At 47.1% G+C, this 19,852-nt stretch overlaps 1 protein-coding gene across 7 annotated transcripts in view; it reads left to right on the forward strand.

Annotated features, from left to right (window-relative positions):
- The window catches only part of LOC139234953 (protein FAM149B1-like), a 143,727-nt gene that overhangs the window by 88,610 nt on the left and 35,265 nt on the right, over positions 1 to 19,852 (forward strand). For 6 of the 7 annotated variants that reach the window (XR_011588370.1, XR_011588371.1, XM_070865932.1 and 3 more), the window contains 2 exons: positions 5,825 to 5,945; positions 18,893 to 19,018. Coding sequence is in view for 5 of the 7 variants with exons in the window: in XM_070865932.1 (XP_070722033.1) it covers positions 5,825 to 5,945; positions 18,893 to 19,018 (247 nt within the window). In the remaining 2 variants the exon portion in view is untranslated. The remainder of the gene's footprint in view (positions 1 to 5,824; positions 5,946 to 18,892; positions 19,019 to 19,852) is intronic. The other variant, XM_070865937.1, reaches the window with a different exon arrangement.

The raw sequence follows: 19,852 nt of genomic DNA on the forward strand, positions 1-19,852 counted from the left end.
AAAGATCCATTTTGTCCAATCGTCCAGCGTTGATCAGCATTAATGACGGACGGTTGGCTGTTTGGTGTGTGTCACGTAACTTCCCCAGCTGTTATACCAGGTGTAGTCCTTCGAGCTCATTGTTCCAGACTATGGAATTCGTAGGCCTCTTATATCCGTGTCCAAATGTTCTCGAAACCTTGCTTCACACAGACATGTCCTGCCCTTCCAAACAATTTCTAATGCCTGCAGCTTTTTATCAAGGATTGTTTAAGTTTACTCATTTCATTCTTACCAGTTTTGGGTCTTTTCTGCACAAGCTGTCTTTTTGTTTTAAATTCACAATGTCCCAGCAATTTAAATGTACAATGTTCTCGGGATCAATATTGACCTTTTTTAATCCTTCAGGCATTAAACTGAGGTCTTGTCTACCTGTTCGGGTCACCATAGAGGATCCTCATCATCATAGGCAGGATGACTTGCTTCCACGCCAAAAAGGGATGAGTTCACAGCTGTTTCAATGAAAGACCTAATATTCCAGATCCCGAACTACATCCTGAAGGGTGGAAGATGCCTGTGCATCGATTTTTTTAACGTGTGATGGCCGTTGCACACCAGCTACCACATGGGCTTGACAGAGCGAGGTCTTGGTCCAGTGGCAAGGATTGACCAAGATGACTGGAGACCAGCTCTGCTGCACGGACCTAGCGCGCACACATATCGCAGTGTGGGCTGGCCCATGCTGCCCCTGGGCCCTCGCCTCTCCTGGGCCCCGAACTCTCGTCTCTCCTGGGCCCCGTCACGTCCCGCTACAATCTCTCGCCACTCCTGCACCCTGACCTCGCTGTACCTGCCCACTCTCCAATCAGCGACCTGGACCTTGGTGACGTCCAATCCAGTTGCCCTCTTCACAGCCATATTTTAGTGGTGTAAACATTATCAGATAATCCTTGGCTATTTGTGTATCGGACAATTGGCAGTAGGGCAGGGAGCTTTCCCGGTATCATGGCCAACATTCCTCCTGTAGCCAAGGTCATTGTTGTTGTCCATAAATTGCCTCCATAACAGTGACTATAGATCAAAGGTAATGTAGGAATATAGGAACAGGAGGAGGCCGTTCATCCCCTCGAGCCTGTTCCACCATTAGATCATGCTTGAACTGTATCTCAACTCCATATACCTGCCTTGGTTCTGTAACCCTTAGAATATTGTTAGGCAAGATAATTATCAGTTCTGATGAAAGATCATTGACCTGAAACAAACACAGAGAATGCTGCAAATCTGACCAGGCCATTATCCGCAGTATTTTGCGTTTTATAGCGACCTGAAACGTTAACTCTGTTTCTCCCTCCACAGATGCTGCCTGACCTTCTGAGTATTTCCAGCACTCTGTGCTTTAATTTCAGATTTCCAGCATCAGCGGTATTTTGCTTTTGCATTATTCTATCAATTTCAGTTTTTAAATTTTCTATTGACCCTTGGCCTCAACAGCTTTTTTGGGGAAAGAGTTGTAGATTTCCGCTATTCTTTGTGATAAGAAGTGCTTCCTGACATTATGTGCATAAACTTGGATATCAGGCTTGTAATTGGCAAATTAATTTCAATATAGATAAGTGTGAGATGTTACATTTGGTTCGAAGATTAAGGAAGCCACATACTGCTTGGATATTATGGCCCCAAGTTTCCACATGATTTGCTCCTGATTTTTAGGAGCAACTGGTGTAGAACGGAGTATCTTAGAGATCGGAATTCTCCACATTTAGTTTTCTGCAGTTCTAGTCAGGTAGAACAGTTTCACTTTGGAACTGAATTTTTTTTTCAAAAGGGGGCGTGTCTGGCCACTGATGCCTGATTTCAAAGTTTCCACAGTGAAAACGTACTCCAAACTAACTTAGAATGGAGTAAGTGAAGATTTTTGTATGCTTGAAAAAACCTTGTCTACACTTTAAAAAATCAGGCGCAGGTTACAAATTAGGCGTAGGAAATGAGGTGAGGGTGGGAAGGGAAGTCATTAAATTCTACAATCAATCCTTAGTTATACTTATACAAATATTATACAAATAAATCTAACCTGAATAAAAATTTATAAGCAAAGCAAAGATTAAATAAACCATGTTCCTACCTGTGTGAAAGTGCTTCAGGCAGGTCTTTCAGGCAGCGGTGTGGCGTCAGTGTCTCGACGGCAGGCAGCAAGCAGCCTTCGAGCTGAGCTGCGGTGCTTGAGGCAGGCCTTCATTCCCCGCGAATGTGCAGCACCCAGACGGACGTGAGGCCATTCGGCCATGGGATTGCAGCGGCGTCAGTGGCTGGTCGGGAGCAGCAGCTGCCTTCGAGCTGTGAGGGGGACTGACTGAGGCCATTTGGACAGGGAGAGGCAGCCACATCGACATCTTTATATTTAAATTTGCAGAATGGGTGCACCACATATTATGCAATGGTTTGCTTCCTCATGCAAGAAATTCTTTGTTCTTGGTGGAAGTTGATCCATTGCAAAGTTGAATTGGCACTTTTATTTCTCCAAACACACAGTCCTTAATTTGCAGGCACCGGTTCTGCAAGTTTAGCTGTGAAAAGCTGAACTCACTGATTTCAGCAGGTGATTTATTCAGCAGTGTTGCTAAAAGCACTCCCTCACACACAGAAATATCAAGAAAATTAAAATACAAGCCTTTGCAGGGGTCCAAGAAACAAATCTTCACTTTTTCTGCAGTACTTTTAAAAATGGCCGAGTGCCAATGTTTACTTCAGACTGCGCGTGCGCGAACGCTCCAACGCGCACGCGCAGGTTTGCCGGCACCAAGAAGCCTCATTTCAATTGTACCTGCCCCTTCCTACTTACAAAATCGGCGCGAGTGGTAGGCTCGGCCCCCTGTGCGCCGCGCCAAGCAGACATCGAGCTCCAAGGAGCTCGAGAATACTGCACTTTTTTTCCGGCGCCGTTTTCGGCGCGAAAAACAGGCGCCCAGCTCTGAGGTGTGCCTTTTTTGCCACGTGTGGAAACTTGGGGCCTAAGAGTCTAAATAGAGCAGAGAAGGGATCTCGGGGTACAGATACACAAATCACTAAAAGTACTGACATTGGTTAATTAGCCCATTTTTAAAAAAGTAAACCAAGCACTGGGGTTCGTTTCTCGAGGGGTAGAATTGAAAAGCAGAGAAATTATGTTAAATTTGTAAAGAACCTTAGACCATACTTGAAGTACTGTGCACAGTTCTGGTCTCCGTATGTAAAAAGGATATAGAGGCAGTGGCAAAAGTGCAAAATAATTCACCGCAACTGAGGATATACTTCTCAGGAAAGTCCGGGGCCCTTTTCTCTGGAAAAGAGGATGTTAAGGGGTGACCTAATAGAGGTCTTTAAAATTATGAAGGGGTTTGATAGGGTAGACGTAGAGATTCGACCTGTGGGAGAGACCATCAAAATAAGATAATCACTAATAAATTCAATTGGGAATTCAGAAGAAACTTCTTTACCCACTACCACAAGTGGTTGAGGTGAATAGCATTTTAAGGAGAAGCTAGGTAAGTACATGAGGGAGAAAGGAATAGAAGGATCTGCTGATGGGGTTGGATGGGAATGGGGTAGGAGGAGGCTCGTGGAGCATAAACGGCAGCATAGACCGATACAAAAGCAAAATACTGCGGATGGCGGAATCTGAAATAAAAACAGAAACTGTTGGAAATCTCAGTGGGTCAGGCAGCATCTGTGGAGAGAGAAACAGAGTTAATGTTTCAGGTCGATGCCCCTTCCTCAGGTAGCATAGACCAGTTGGGCCAAATGGCCTGTTCCTGTGCGCTAGGTGCAATGTAACTCCATCTGTCACTGTTTTGCCCACTCACTTAATCTATCAATGTCACTTTGCAACTTTCTGTTCCCATCTACACTATATATTGTGCCACCTAACTTGGTGTTGTCAGCAAACTTGGATATAATGCTCATCCTTCATCTAAGTCATTTATAAATATAGTGCAAAGCTGAAGCCCTACTACAGATCCATGGGGAGCACGACTAGTTACATCCTGCCAATTGGTGTAAATATCTCTTATCCCAACTCTCTGACTCCTAACCAATTCCCTATCATTGTCAATAGGTAGCCACCAATTCTGTGTACTTTTATTTTTGTTGATAGTCTCTAAAGTGGAATCGTACCAAATGCCTTCTGTATAAATAACATTCATATTAACTCCCTTATCTACCACATTCATGACTTCCACAACAAGTTTAACAAGGTTTGTTAGACATGACTTGCCTTTTACAAATCCATGTTGGCTCTCCGATCATCTCATATTTGTCCAAGTGCCCAGTTGCTCTGTCCCTAATAACAAGAGTCCAGTAATGTCCCGGCAAAAGCCGATCATTTCCTGGTTTATCTCTCTCACCTTTTTGAAATAATGGAGTGACATTGGCAATTTTCCAATCCAAGGAGACAATTGCCTGGACCAAGAGAATTTTGGAAGATCATGTCCAGAGTATCTACAATCTCCTCACTTTTTATACCCTGGGGTGCAAACCATCAGGACATTTATTTATCTTTAGTCTCATTATTTTCTTGGCCTTTTGCAGCCTTTCCTTGCATCCTTTTGCTGTTCTTTGTATCTCTCCCAGTCCTCGGTATCTCCACTGTTCTTGGTATTTGTATAACCCCTTTCCTTTAGTTTTATACTGGGCTGAAATTGCGGTCGGAGGCTTCCCGCCGGCAATTGCCTCCGACCTGAAACATTTCTACGAATTTACCTGGTGGTTCGGGAGGAGCGTGGGATTCCGGTGGGGAGGCCTTCTCTTCCCGCACTGCGGAGCATGCTCCCGTCCTCCAGGTTCCCACGAAGATGGTACAGTCACGTGTGAGTGCTCAGCCAATCAGGTTCAGTATTCCACAGCTTTCTCATTAATAGCAATGGCCACTCCGTATCTATGCGTTCTCATTGCTATTAATGAGAGAAAAAAACCAAATACACGAAACACACAATAAAAAACAGACCTCACATAATTAAAATTAAAGTTAATAAACATCTTGGAGAAAAAAAAATTCCAAGTTTTTTAAAAAGTATTTTTAATTATGGCTAAAAAATAAATGTAACGTAGTAGGCAGTAGTGTTTTTAAAATTTAATTTAATTATATTTTTGTATGGTTTTAAACTCTTGCGCCTGTAATAGTAGGCTATGTGTCTGCTTTTATCGGCGCAGGAGTTTTGAGGACATATGCCGGGAAAGATATGGGTAAATCCTGCAGTCTTGCCCGTGCAAATGTCCTCGCTCCCGATTTACGGAGGATCTGTCAAGCTCCAGCTTGACAGATTGGAAAAGCCGGTTTTCAGCGCATGCGCATTGTGCGCTGAAACCCGGCTTTTGCCATGTCTTCCCGGGTCTGTACACACTCCGTGCCGACCCGGGGAGACCAGAATTTCTGACCCACTATCTCATATCTTATATTTCTCTTGTTGACCAAGATTGCTTAATAACGTAAGTATAGCTTTCACCTCAAGTCCGCCTCACCAAAATGTAAAACCTTAGCTTGTGACTCTCCCTTTTCCCTCTCGAACCTAATATCAAATTCTATCAATTTGCCACAAAGCATCATTCATTGACATAACTCAAGGTGGCTGGTTTTTACGAGGAAATATTCACACGAGGATTCCCTTTGGAGATTTGGGGTTAAGTCATTTTGAGCCAATGTGGAGGCAGTTTTATTTTTTAATTCATGCCATACCAAATGTGGGAGTGTTCGCTGTGGTACGATGCTACATGCACCATGTGAGTCTCAGTCGGGATTGGCTCAGTAGTAGCAGTCTTGCCATTTAGGAAGCCCAAGGAACCAAATTAATGTTTTTCTTCTTTTGGATTCTAGACAGATAGCAAGTGATCGCCTCTCTGCCCCAACTCTGCCTCTCAGACACAATGCCCTGCTTCCACCAATCGGCAGTGCTGATATCGATCCCTCAACTGCAAAATTAACTGCTCGACCACAGGTACGTGAAGAACATCCCCCGCTGGAACCTGCTTCAGTTATTGCCACATCATGTGCCGCACATTCATGTCATTCCTATCTGCAACTATCATATCATCTGAAACTTGTCCTGCACACTCCTATTGATAATCTCCTATTGATAATCTGCTATTTTATACATTCCTGATTTGAAGTGTTCAGCAGAGTTAGACAAATGTGGAAACATAATATATTCCTTAATCACAATATATATTGTTCAATTCCTACATTGCAACAGTGACTACACTCCTAAAGTACTTCAATGGCTGTAAAGCGCTTTGAGACATCTGGTGGCCGTGAAAGGCGCTATATAAATCCAAGTCATTCTTTCTTTCAATATAATCCAAAGTATACTATTGGGCCAGAAATATTAACATTTCTATGATGCAGGTGTCCAGTTTCCTGATCACTGGGACTGGGAAAAGGTCAGTCTCGGGAGAATAAATAACGGCACTTGATATTCTATTTAGAATCACAGAATCATACAGCATAGCAGGAGACCATTCGGCCCATCGTGCCTGAAATTTGAAACTATAAATGTATGATTGTATCGGTAGTTCAGATTTTACATTTACTTATTGAAAGTAAAGGCACAGCTCTCCAAATAGCTCAGAGGGTAATGGTGCTGCCTGGGATACAGCTAAGCCAACAGACCCAGAAGCCCCAGGTGATAGAGCAGTTCCTGGGATGTACTATGTTTGGATATCAGCCAGTCCAACACGTGGGATGCTGTAATAAAAGCAGAAAATACTGAGAATACTGATGCTGTAATTGGTCTTCATTTTCCAGGCTGAGGAGGGTGAAAAAAATATCCCGGGCCCCTGTGTGAGCCTCTTCCCCAGTTAGAAAGTGCACTTATACAAAGTTGTAAACTTTCATCTCCTCCCTTCCAGGGCCCTAAACACTCCTTCCAGGTGAAACAGCGATTTACTTGTATTTCTCTCCATTGAGCATGCTGTAGTGCCTCTAGCCAAGTTGTTCCAGTACAGCTACAACACTAGCATCTATCTGACAATATGGAAAGCTGCCCAGGTATGTCTTGTCCACAAAAAGCAGGACAAATCCAATCCGGCCAATTACCGCCCCATCAGTCCACTCTCAATCATCAGCAAAGTGATGGAAGGTGTCTTCAACAGTGCTATCAAGCGGCACTTACTCACCAATAACCTGCTCACATCCCCAGCACATCACTGCAGGAGTTCCTCAGGGCAGTGTCCTAGGCCCAACCATCTTCAACTGACCTTCCCTCCATTATAAGGTCAGAAGTGGGGATGTTCGCTGATGACTGCACAGTGTTCAGTGCCATTCACAACTCCTCAGATAATGGAGCAGTCCATGCCCACATGCACCAAGACCTGGACAACATTCAGGCTTGGGCTGGTAAGTGGCAAGTAACATTCGCGCCACACAAGTACCAGGCAATGACTATCTCCAACAAGCGAGAGTCTAACTACCACCCTTGACATTCAACGAACGGCATTACCATTGCCAAATCCCTACCATCAACATCCTGAGGGTCACCATTGACCAGAAACTTAACTGGACCAGCCACACAAATATTGCGGCAACAAGAGCAGGTCAGAGTCTGGGTATTCAGCAGCGAGTGTCTCACCTCCTGACTCCCCAAAGCCTTTCCATCATCGACAAGGCACAAGTCAGGAGTGTGATGGAATTACCCCCCACTTGCCTGGATAAGTGCAGCTCCAACAACACCATCCAGGACAAAGCAGCCCATTTAATCGGCCCCCATCCACCACCTTAAACATTCACTCCCTCCACCACCGGCGCACCGTGGCTGCAGTGTGTACCATCTACAAGATGCACTGCAGCAACTCGCCAAGGCTTCTTCGGCAGCACTTCCCAGACCCACGACCTCTACCGCCTAGAAGGACAAGGGCAGCAGGCGCATGGGAACACCACCACCTCCATGTTCACCTCCAAGTAACACACCATCCTGATTTGGAAATATATCGGCCGTTCCTTCATCGTCGCTGGGTCAAAATCCGAGAACTCCCTCCCTAACAGCACTGTGGGAGCACCTTCACCACACGGACTGCAGCGGTTCAAGAAGGCAGCTCATCACCACCTTCTCAAGGGAAATTAGGGACAGGCAATAAATGCTGACCTTGCCAGCAACGCCCACATCCCATGAACGAATAAGAAATTTTTTTTTTTTCCAGTTCGCTGCTCAACGCAGTCTCCTCTACATTGGACGACCAAACGCAGGTTGGGTAATCGCTTTGCTGAACAACTCTGTTCAGTCCGCATGCGTGATAATGAGCTTCCGGTTGCCTGTCACTTTAATTCAACTTCCAATCTGATCTCTCCATCCTCGGCCTTCTATACAGTTCCAATGAAACTCAACGGAAGCTCAAGGAACAGCATCTCATATTTCCATTAGGCACTTTACAGCCTTCTGGACTCAATATTGAGTTCAATAATTTCAGATCATAACCACTCCAGGTGAGGGTGGTGGCAATGATTCTTCTGTTCCCATTTACAGCTCCTCTCGACCCATCTTCTGTTTCTTTACTTGTCCTATTACCTTCTCCTTTTGCACCATCATCCCTTTTTGTCATTTAATCACTTTGCCTTCCACCCATCACTGACCTTCCCTTTTGTTCTTTCCTCCCCTCCCCCTTTCCCTGCCTCTGTACTTGCTTAAAACCTGTTACATCTGGATCATTTTCCAGTTCTGTTGAAAGGTCGTCGACCTGAAACGCTAACTCCCTTACTCACTCTCCACAGACGCTGCCTGACTTGCTGAATATCGCCAGCATTTGCTGTTTATATTGTAGAAAGTGCACTTGTTTGGGCATTAGTGTAGATAGTCTGGGTTCAGCCCTGATGCCCGACACAGTCCCATGGTAGTCAACATTCACTGGCCTAGGTTTATAGATTGGAAATGTCCTTTAGTTGGCCATGAAGTGGGTGTTCCACATTGGAAAAGTGAGTGGGGATCAGTAAGAGCTAGCTTAGCTCAGTGGCAGCACTCTCACCGTTGAGATGTGATTGAGATGATGTGATTGGGATTACAGAGACGTGGCTCCAGGATGATCAGGGCTGGGAACTCAACATTCAGGAAGGATAGAATAAAAGGAAAAGGAGGTGGGGCAGCATTGCTGGTTAAGGAGGAGATTAATGCAATAGTTAGGAAGGACATTAGCTTGGATGGTGTGGAATCTATATGGGTAGAGCTGCAGAACACCAAAGGGCAAAAAACGTTAGTGGGAGTTGTGTACAGACTTCCAAACAGTAGTAGTGATGTTGGGGAGGGCATCAAACAGGAAATTAGGGGTGCATGCAATAAAGGTGCAGCAGTTATAATGGGTGACTTTAATATGCACATAGATTGAGCTAACCAAACTGGAAGCAATACGGTGGAGGAGGATTTCCTGGCGTGCATAAGGGATGGTTTTCTAGACCAATATGTCGAGGAACCAACTAGAGGGGAGGCCATCTTAGACTGGGTGTTGTGTAATGATAGAGGATTAATTAGCAATCTCGTTGTGCGAGGCCCCTTGGGGAAGAGTGACCATAATATGGTGGAATTCTGCATTAGGATGGAGAATGAAACAGTTAATTCAGAGACCATGGTCCAGAACTTAAAGAAGGCTAACTTTGAAGGTATGAGGCGTGAATTGGCTAGGATAGATTGGCGAATGATACTTAAGGGGTTGACTATGGATGGGCAATGGCAGACATTTAGAGACTGCATGGATGAGCTACAACAATTGTACATTCCTGTCTGGCGTAAAAAATAAAAAAGGGAAGGTGGCTCAACCGTGGCTATCAAGGGAAATCAGGGATAGTATTAAAGCCAATGAAGTGGCATACAAATTGGCCAGAAATAGCAGCGAACCCGGGGACTGGGAGAAATTTAGAACTCAGCAGAGGAGGACAAAGGGTTTGATTAGGGCAGGGAAAATGGAGTACGAGAAGAAGCTTGCAGGGAACATTAAGACGGATTGCAAAAGTTTCGATAGCTTTGTAAAGAGAAAAAGGTTAGTAAAGACAAACGTAGGTCCCCTGCAGTCAGAATCAGGGGAAGTCATAACGGGGAACAAAGAAATGGCGGACCAGTTGAACAAGTACTTTGGTTCAGTATTCACTGAGGAGGACACAAACAACCTTCCGGATATAAAAGGGGTCAGAGGGTCTAGTAAGGAGGAGGAACTGAGGGAAATCCTTATTAGTCGGGAAATTGTGTTGGGGAAATTGATGGGATTGAAGGCCGATAAATCCCCAGGGCCTGATGGACTGCATCCCAGAGTACTTAAGGAGGTGGCTTTGGAAATAGCGGATGCATTGACAGTCATTTTCCAACATTCCATTGACTCTGGATCAGTTCCTATGGAGTGGAGGGTAGCCAATGTAACCCCACTTTTTAAAAAAGGAGGGAGACGGAAAACAGGGCATCGGTGGTGGGTAAAATGATGGAATCAATTATTAAGGATGTCATAGCAGCGCATTTGGAAAGAGGTGACATGATAGGTCCAAGTCAGCATGGATTTGTGAAAGGGAAATCATGCTTGACAAATCTTCTGGAATTTTTTGAGGATGTTTCCAGTGGAGTGGACAAGGGAGAACCAGTTGATGTGGTATATTTGGACTTTCAGAAGGCTTTCGACAAGGTCCCACACAAGAGATTAATGTGCAAAGTTAAAGCACATGGAATTGGAGGTAGTGTGCTGACATGGATTGAGAACTGGTTGTCAGACAGGAAGCAAAGAGTAGGAGTAAATGGGGACTTTTCAGAATGGCAGGCAGTGACTATTGGGGTACCGCAAGGTTCTGTGCTGGGGCCCCAGCTGTTTACACTGTACATTAATGATTTAGACGAGGGGATTAAATGTAGTATCTCCAAATTTGCGGATGACACTAAGTTGGGTGGCAGTGTGAGCTGCGAGGAGAATGCTATGAGGCTGCAGAGCGACTTGGTTAGGTGAGTGGGCAAATGCATGGCAGATGAAGTATAATGTGGATAAATGTGAGGTTATCTACTTTGGTGGTAAAAACAGAGAGACAGACTATTATCTGAATGGTGACAGATTAGGAAAAGGGGAGGTGCAACGAGACCTGGGTGTCATGGTACATCAGTCATTGAAGGTTGACATGCAGGTACAGCAGGCGGTTAAGAAAGCAAATGGCATGTTGGCCTTCATAGCGAGGGGATTTGAGTACAGGGGCAGGGAGGTGTTGCTACAGTTGTACAGGGCCTTGGGGAGGCCACACCTGGAGTATTATGTACAGTTTTGGTCTCCTAACCTGAGGAAGGACATTCTTGCTATTGAGGGAGTGCAGTGAAGGTTCACCAGACTGATTCCCGGGATGGCGGGACTGACCTATCAAGAAAGACTGGATCAACTGGGCTTGTATTCACTGGAGTTCAGAAGAATGAGAGGGGACCTCATAGAAACATTTAAAATTCTGACAGGTTTCGACAGGTTAAATGCAGGAAGAATGTTCCCAATGTTGGGGAAGTCCAGAACCAGGGGTCACAGTCTAAGGATAAGGGGTAAGCCATTTAGGACCGAGATGAGGAGAAACTTCTTCACCCAGAGAGTGGTGAACCTGTGGAATTCTCTACCACAGAAAGTTGTTGAGGCCAATTCACTAAATATATTCAAAAAGGAGTTAGATGAAGTCCTTACTGCTAGGGGAATCAAGGGGTATGGCGAGAAAGCAGGAATGGGGTACTGAAGTTGCATGTTCAGCCATGAACTCATTGAATGGCGGTGCAGGCTAGAAGGGCCGAATGGCCTACTCCTGCACCTATTTTCTATGTTTCTAGGAGACAGGAGGCAGTGGGTTCCAGCCGCACTCTAGTGTTTTCGACATGGCTTCCTTTTTCATCAAACGAGGATTCCCCTCCACTGTGGTTGACATGGCCCTTGACCGTGTCCGACCCATTTCCCTTCTGCTCATACCCCTTCCCCTCCCTCCCACAACCACGATAGAGTTCCCCTTGTCCTCATCTTTCACACCACGGCTCCAAAGCGGGAGAGGATGAAGGCAGGGAACAACCCCACTGCTGCGTTGATCCCGGCAGATCTTGCCCTAATGGACCTTGTTAGGCCCACCCTGCACGTTTCCCGGCCCAAATAAACGGTGCGGGTCTGGTGACGTCACCGGATGATGCGATTGTGGCCGGTATATTTAAAGGGACCATGGCATCATTTATTGTCACTTGCTATTTCAGACGATTCAGTGCTGGCAGTGTGTGCAGGTCTGAAGTATGAGCTCCCAGCGCCAAAGAGCAGCATCTCACTTCTCTCATAACTCACTCCATCATCTTGTGGAGGGAGTGAGAATGTGTCGGCAGATTGCCTTCCCTACGGGTGGTAGGCAGAGCCCTTCCCAGCAGACGATAGCACAGGAGGTGAAGTCGGTGGTGGTGTGCAGTGCCGGAAGAGGTTCAATGACCTTCGATCAGGAAAGGTGTATATGAAGTTGCACGCACATACCTTGATGCTGCTGTGCCTGTCATCACATCCCCATCACTCTGCATTGCTAATTCTACTCCTACACAAGGGTACTAACCCCAACATCCCTTGGACCTTCATCCATCCCTCCCTCTCTATCTGCATTATCAGGTCCCCATCTTATTATGCACTACTCACACTCCGCCTCATCGTAATGCAATGACAGCAACTAACGACATAAAAGGAGGCAACTTGGTATCGCCAACCCCCATCATCAAAGGCGGTCCCTCGAAGCGAGGATGACTTGCTTCCACGCTTAAAAAAAGATGAGTTCACAGGTGTTTCAGTGAAGGACCTGATATTCCAGATCCCGAACTACATGTCGAAGGGTGGAAGATGCCTGTACGTGGATTTTTTTTAACGTGTGGTGGCTGTTACACACCAGCCACCACACGAGCTCGACAGAGCTCGGTCTCGGTCCAATGGCAAGGGTTAACCAGGACGACTGGAGACCTGCTCTGCTGCACGGACCTAGTGCGCACACATATCGCAGTGTGGGCTGGCTCATGCTGCCCCTGGGCCCTCGCCTCTTCTGGCTCCGAACTCTCGCCTCTCCTGGGCCTCGGTCACTTCCCTCTACAGACTCTTGCTGCTCCTTCGCCCCTCCTGCTGTGCCTGCCCGCACTGCAATCAGCGGCCTGGCTTCGTAGCCGTCACCCTCCTGCAGCAGCATGCGATGCTCCCTGCAGTGGTATGCTACTACACGCTGCTCCCTCCAATGGCCCCGGCCTGCTGATGCAGCCTTTCACTAAGTCAGAGATGGCCCTTATAGCCTGTTCTGCCCCGCCAACCCACTCAATCAAAGGCTTTCTGTAAAGCTATATCCCATTCCATTCCTTACACTCATTCCATCACATGCACTCAACCTTCTCTTCTTCCCCTCCTTGCAGGAAAAGATAGCCCACAATAAGAGGGAGAGGGAGTGAACGGGAGGAGGCCCTCAGACCATGGCATATTTGACTACTGCAGAGGAGGCGGCACTGGAGATTGCTGGAGTGGTGGATGGAGAGAGGGGCTTATTAGAAGAAGCTGGTGACAGAACCATTTTCCATACACTTGCATGCCTTTCATCAGTCGCTCATTTGGGCTCTGATGTCAACAGAAAATGAATGCTCATCATGTGGATAATGGTATGTGTTTGCAGTCGACATCACGTATATGTAACTGATGTCTTTAGTCTCTCACAAGTTCATTAAGACCCCCCACCCCCTGTCCCAGAGGAACAGCAAGAAAACTCCCCAGAGGAGCCTCCTGCCTCTGAGGGCGCAGCATCACCACAGACGAGGCAACCCAGCACCAGCACAGAGACGCACGCCTCGGTGAGTCCATCGCCACATAGAGTAGTGATGTCATCTGGTGTCTCACAGATCACAAGTGAGCAGGAGCGGATGGTGCAGACAATGACAGCAGTGGAATCTCCTAACTCTGTTCAGCTGCATGCAGACCATGAGCCTTGGGGGGCCATCCAGGAAGAAGGCGACCCTGGAACCCTGGAGCTGCAGGAAGAAGTGCAGGAGCTGTGACTGGTTTCGTGACTGAGTGTGCAGAGAATGGAGGAGCCCTTCTCCAACATGAGCACCACCGTGACGCAGTCACTGGCAACTATCGCTTCCTCCATGGATAGGATTGCCACCTGCATGGAGGAAACACTGCACCAGTCTCATGGGATCATGGTTTCACTTCAAAATAGATGGTCATCTATGGAGGAGAGAAACCCGAGGCGCATTGATGTCCTTTGTAGGAGGGATGTCAGTATAGGCGTGGGCCCTCATGGCCCCACTGACGTGCAGCAAGGTGCTCGCCAGCTACTTGCTATCAGGGAAGTGCATGTAGCCTTTATTCGCCACATTGTCCGCATGCCCGACACAAGACTCTTAAAGCAAGCGCTGTACTCGAACTCCTATATGGCACACAAGCCCAGGCATGCAGAGGAAACTTTACAGGGACACCCTCAAAACCTCCCTGATAAAATGCAACATCCCCACCGACATCTGGGAGTCCCTGGTCCAAGACCGCCCTAAGTGAAGGAAGTGCATCCGGGAGGGCGCTGAGCACCTCGAATCTTGTCGCTGAGAGGATGCAGAAAACAAACGCAGGCAGCGGAAGGAGCGTGCGGTAAACCAGTCCCACACTTTCCCTCAACAACTCTCTGTCCCACCTGTGACAGAGACTGTAATTCCCGTATTGGATTGTTCAGTCACCTGAGAACTCGCTGTTCGAGTGGAAGCAAGTCTTCCTCAATTTTGAGGGACTGCCTATGATGATGATGATGGTGGCCCATGAGAGGGATGATGGTGGGAGGAGACATGAAAGTGGGGCTCCTCTCCAAGCGATCTGACTTCCATCCCCTTGCCAACCCCTTGGCTCGAGCCCCAGATGGGTCCCCGGACAGTGACGGCTGAGTCTGCCCCTGCACAGTGGCAAGAGAAGCAGACTGTGGTGGGACCCTCACAGGCTCCAAAACCCAGAGGACGACCGCCAAAGGCGTCTAAGCAGGCACAGCGGGGAGGTGAGGAAGCTGCCTCGACCTCTGCTGAAGCCACAGGGATAGCACCACGTATAAGCACTCGGAAAAGAAAGATCAAGGGGTATGGCGAGAAATCAGGAATGAGGTACTGAAGTTGCATGTTCAGCCATGAACTCATTGAATGACGGTGCAGGTTAGAAGGGCCAAATGGCCTACTCCTGCACCTATTTTCTATGTTTCTATCCCACACACATAGTCACAAGGGCAGTCACTCAGGTGTTTTTTTCATTATCACTGTCATATTTATATTGTATGAAATAGTTGTAATAAATCATTTATTTGTCACACTTTGCAGTCGTTGGCAACTGTGTGAGCTCAACTGGAAGTGGCAGAGTGAACAGTCAGGGCTCATTTCACATCCAGCAATGGTGGTGAGGATGAGAACAAGGGACGAGTGATTGTTGGACTGCTCTATGGTGTTGGTGTCATCATCATCATCATCATTGGCGGTCCCTCGAACGAGGATGACTTGCTTCCACACCAAAAGGGATGAGTTCACAGATGTTTCAATGGAGGACCCAATGTTCCAGTCCTGAACTCCAATTGAGGAGGTGGAAGATGCCTGCGTGGATTTTTTTAACGTGTGGTGACCGTTGCACATCAGCCACCACATGGGCTTGGTGATGCAAACCTGCGCATGCCTGTGGCAGCCACATGTCTGAGCTGCATAAAGTTAGTTAAACCTGGCATTGATTCGGGCATCCCTGGCGTGACGGACAGCAACGAGCTCACTGGTCGCAGTGGCATCGTTGGCTTCTCCACGTCTTCCTCGTCCTCCTTTTCCACCTCCTGCTGCTGCTCCTCCAATGATGAGGCTGTGGCTCTGCGCCGTCTTCCTAATCCTCACTGCTGCACAATGTGCGGGGCGCAACAGACCACGACGATTCTGGAGACCCTGGCTGCTGCGTACTGAAGGGCTCCTCCAGATCTGTCGAGGCTTGTGAAGCGCATTTTCAGCAAGCCTCTTGGTTGTTCCATGACTCTTCTCGTCGAGTTGTGGCTTTGACTATATCGTCCCTCAGCCTCGGTTTGTTGGCTTCCTCAAAGGTATCATGAGCCACGTCTTCAGGGGATTACCCTTGTCTCCAAGCAGCCGGCCGGAGAAACTGTTTGACGGAGCAAAGAGCTGAGGGGCGGTGGAGTGGCGCAGGATGTAAGAGTCATGCCAGCTGTCAGGGAACGTTGTGCACACATGGATGATAATCTTCCTGTGGTTGCAGACCAGCTGCACGTTGAGGGAGTGGAATCCCTTGCGGTTAACAATTACTGCTGGGTTCTGATGAGGTGCCCTGATTGCCACATGTGTGCAATCAATGACTCCCTGCACCCGTGGGAAGCCAGCCAGAGGGGCAAAGCCAAGCGCCCGCTCACTGGCACTGGCATCATTCGTGGTAAAATGAATATAATTGGCAGACTTTTTAAAGAGGGCATCGGTGAACTGTGTGATGCATCTGTGGGCGGCTGACAGCGAGATGCTGCAAACGTCTGATGCAGATGCCTGGAAGGAGCCTGAGGCGAAGAAGTTGAGGGCAAATGTGACTTTGACAGTTACTGGTAAGGTGTGTCCAACCCCTTCCTCTGGGCTGCAGGTCTTGCACCGGCAAACTGCAAATGTTGGCGACGACCTGGCACGATAACCTGAGCCTCCTTTGGCACTGCTGCTCCGTCATGTTGAAGAAGCTCATCCTCTGCCTGTATATCCTGCGTTGGGTTCAGCCCTGCGCTGATGCCCTCTGCCCTGTGCAGCATCAGGTGGTTCAGGCAAAGGTTGGCACGCTTGTTACTGCTGGTGTACCTAGTTCTGCTGCGGTTGATCATCATCAGATTGTGAGGGCCAAGGTGAGAGAGCATAAATTGTGCCCATTCTGATGTTAGATATGGCAACTGGAGTGAGATGACAGAAGCAATCTGTCAATGTTCCAAGGAGGTGACAGTGAATAGAGTTTACTCCAAACACTTCCAAACTGCAAAAAGCTGAAAAGTCCCTTCCAAGTACTGAAGGCTCCAGCTTCTGTGATTGGAAAGTGAACAGCTGTGAAATGGTAGCTTTTATGTCACTTTTGCAGCCGTCACCAATTCCAAGCAATGAAGTCATTGAAAACCTGACATACTTACCTGACGTGGTCCCCGAGCCACGTGACCCTTGTGAAAAAGTTGGAAAAATAGTAGCTGGTAAAATGCTGCTTAAAATACCTTTAAACACCCTCTTAAATATTTCAATTGGCTGACTCACCACATACTGCAAACGTTTAATCCAAACTTGGGAAACTAACGAGGAGGCGGGTTCAGAGCAGGACATCTCCCCGCTGTCAATCTTTAGATTTTGACAGCAGACCTGCCTCCGAACCCTCCCTCTGAGCGCCAGCAAAATCCAGCCCTGGGACTTGGGCACGTAACCCAGGCTGACTCCAGTGCAGACTGAGGGAGTGATGCACTGTCAGGTGTCGTTTCAGATAAGATATTAAATGAGGATGTAAGAGACGCCATGGCAAATTTTGAAGAAGAGGTAGGAGTTCTCCCTGTGTCCTAACCACCATTCCTCCATCAACCACACCACCAACACAGATTAACTGAGCATTTAGCTGAGAAGTGTGTGGGACCTTGTGTACAAATTGACTGCTACATTTGCTTTGGTACCACTTATTATTCTTCAAAAATAATTCATTGGCTGTGAAGCGCTTTGGAATATCTAGAGGATCCGGAGACCAGAACTGTGCACAGTACTCCAAGGTACTGTACCAGTGCAAGTTCTTTCATTTGACCTCGGTTTCAGTTCTCCAATTGGATTGGACACGGTACAGGAAGTCCCTGCCAATTTGTGGGCAAAAGGCTATAAATTAGTACAAGATGATATGATTATATCATGTGCTCAACTTCTCATCATTTCTGGCCATTTCATGCTGGTTCTGTACCCAGCCAAACTAAGCGTGTGTTCAGAGTTGCTGGGCGCTGTGCTACATATAGAAATCGGTTTAACGGGACGAATACGGAGACGGTCACGCTATCCTTCCTGTTTTGTGTTTCCTGCAGTCATTAAGGAGGAGAAAAACATGCAGCACCCCATCAATACCCCTGTGGGTGTGCTGCAACCTTTTGACTAGTTCTGCACCATTACACCACAGTGGCTTCCCACTGGAAATTACCCTAAATCTCTGTGTTTTGGAGGAGGAGGAACAGACATGTGCCAAGCAAGTTGCATCACCCACCCAGCATAGAATTACAGCAAATTTTGCAGCGCAGGAACAGGCCATTCGGCCCAACATCTATGCTGGTGTTTCTGCTCCACACCAACCTCCTTCCACCTTGCATCATCTCCGCCTATTAACATGTCCTTCTATTCCTTTCTCCCTCATGTACTTATCCAGCTTTCCCTCAACCATTCCCTGTGGCAGCGAATTCCACATTCTCCCACTCTCTGGGTAAAGATATTTATCCTAAAGTTTCCTTATTGGATTCATTAGTGACTATGGCCCCTAGATTTGAACTCCCCCAGTAGTGAAAATATCACATATACCCTATCGAACTCCTTCATAAAGATCTCTATCAGCTCACCTCTCAGCCTTCTCTTTCCTAAAGGAAAGAGCCCGAGCCTGTTTAGTCTTTCCTGATCGTTGCACCCTCTCAGTTCTGGTATCATCCTTGTAAATCTTTTTAGCACCTTCTCCAGTGCTTTTATATCCTTTTTTTGTAATACGGAGACCAGAACTGTGCACAGTACTCCAGGTGTGATCAAACCAAGATTCTACCTCAACAAACGAGGCAAGAGACGGTATTAAGCTAAAAGAGAGAATAATGAGAGTTAATATAGACTGCAGGACTTGATAGTTTCCACCCCAAGGTATTAAAAGACATAGGGGAAGAAAGTTGAGAATGTTGCTAATAACAGGCAGCTAATTTTTGATTTTTTTTCCCCTATAGAAAATGCGAATACATTCCAACCGAGCTCACAGTGCAGTTATAGATGAGACAAGCCATCTGCCTCCAAGAGACAGATTTCTGGGGCACGAATACTTTACCAGGCCCAAAACCACACACACATTCCGGGTAAGGAGGAATGCAAGATTTGGCTCAATGGGCCTAACCAATGGGTGGCTGAGCCATACAGACCAGAAAGGTCTCGACTTGGATCCTTGGTCTGTAAGTGACCTAATCGAATGGTAGAGAAGCTAGAACTGTCCCTGTTTTCCCCAGGCGAGCAAGTGGTGGAGGTGGTTGAAGGCTGAGCTTGGAAAGGGAGGGGGGGTGATCCAGTTGTTATGGTCTATGTCGGGACCAATGTCATGGGAAGAACGGGGCTGGAGCGGGGGGGTACTGCTGAGGGAGATCCAGGAGATTGGAGCTAAATTATAAAGCAGGACCTCACGGGGCAGTAACCTGCGGGTTATTACCCGAGCCATGTGCTAATTGGCATAGGGACAGACAGATCAGAGAAGTAAACCCGTGGCTGGAGGAGTGGTGTAGCATGGGACACTGGCACCAGTACTGAGACAGGAAGGAGCTGTTCTACTGGGACGGGCTGCAGCTGAACCATGCTCGGACCAAGGTTCTAGCTGAAAGGATAAATAGGGCTGAAGAAAGAACTTTAAACCAGTAAAGAAGAATATAAGAAATAGGAACAGGGATAGGCCATACGGCCCCTCGAGCCTGCTCCACCATTCAATAAGATCATGACTGATCTGATCAAAGAAGGGAAGGGCTCTGGCAGAAATAATGTGAAAAGAGCCTAAAGATATGAAATGAGAATGAGAGTCAAGTCCAGATCATCAATTGTGTTAACGATAATATAAATACTTCAGGTTCAGAAAAAATGTAGGAAATAATAAAATAACTGATACAAAATACGCCAGGAGTGATGAAAAACAAGGCGTTAGAAGTTAA

This window comes from Pristiophorus japonicus, chromosome 22, assembly GCF_044704955.1.
Source record: "Pristiophorus japonicus isolate sPriJap1 chromosome 22, sPriJap1.hap1, whole genome shotgun sequence".
In the NCBI taxonomy this organism is placed as follows: domain Eukaryota; kingdom Metazoa; phylum Chordata; class Chondrichthyes; family Pristiophoridae; genus Pristiophorus; species Pristiophorus japonicus.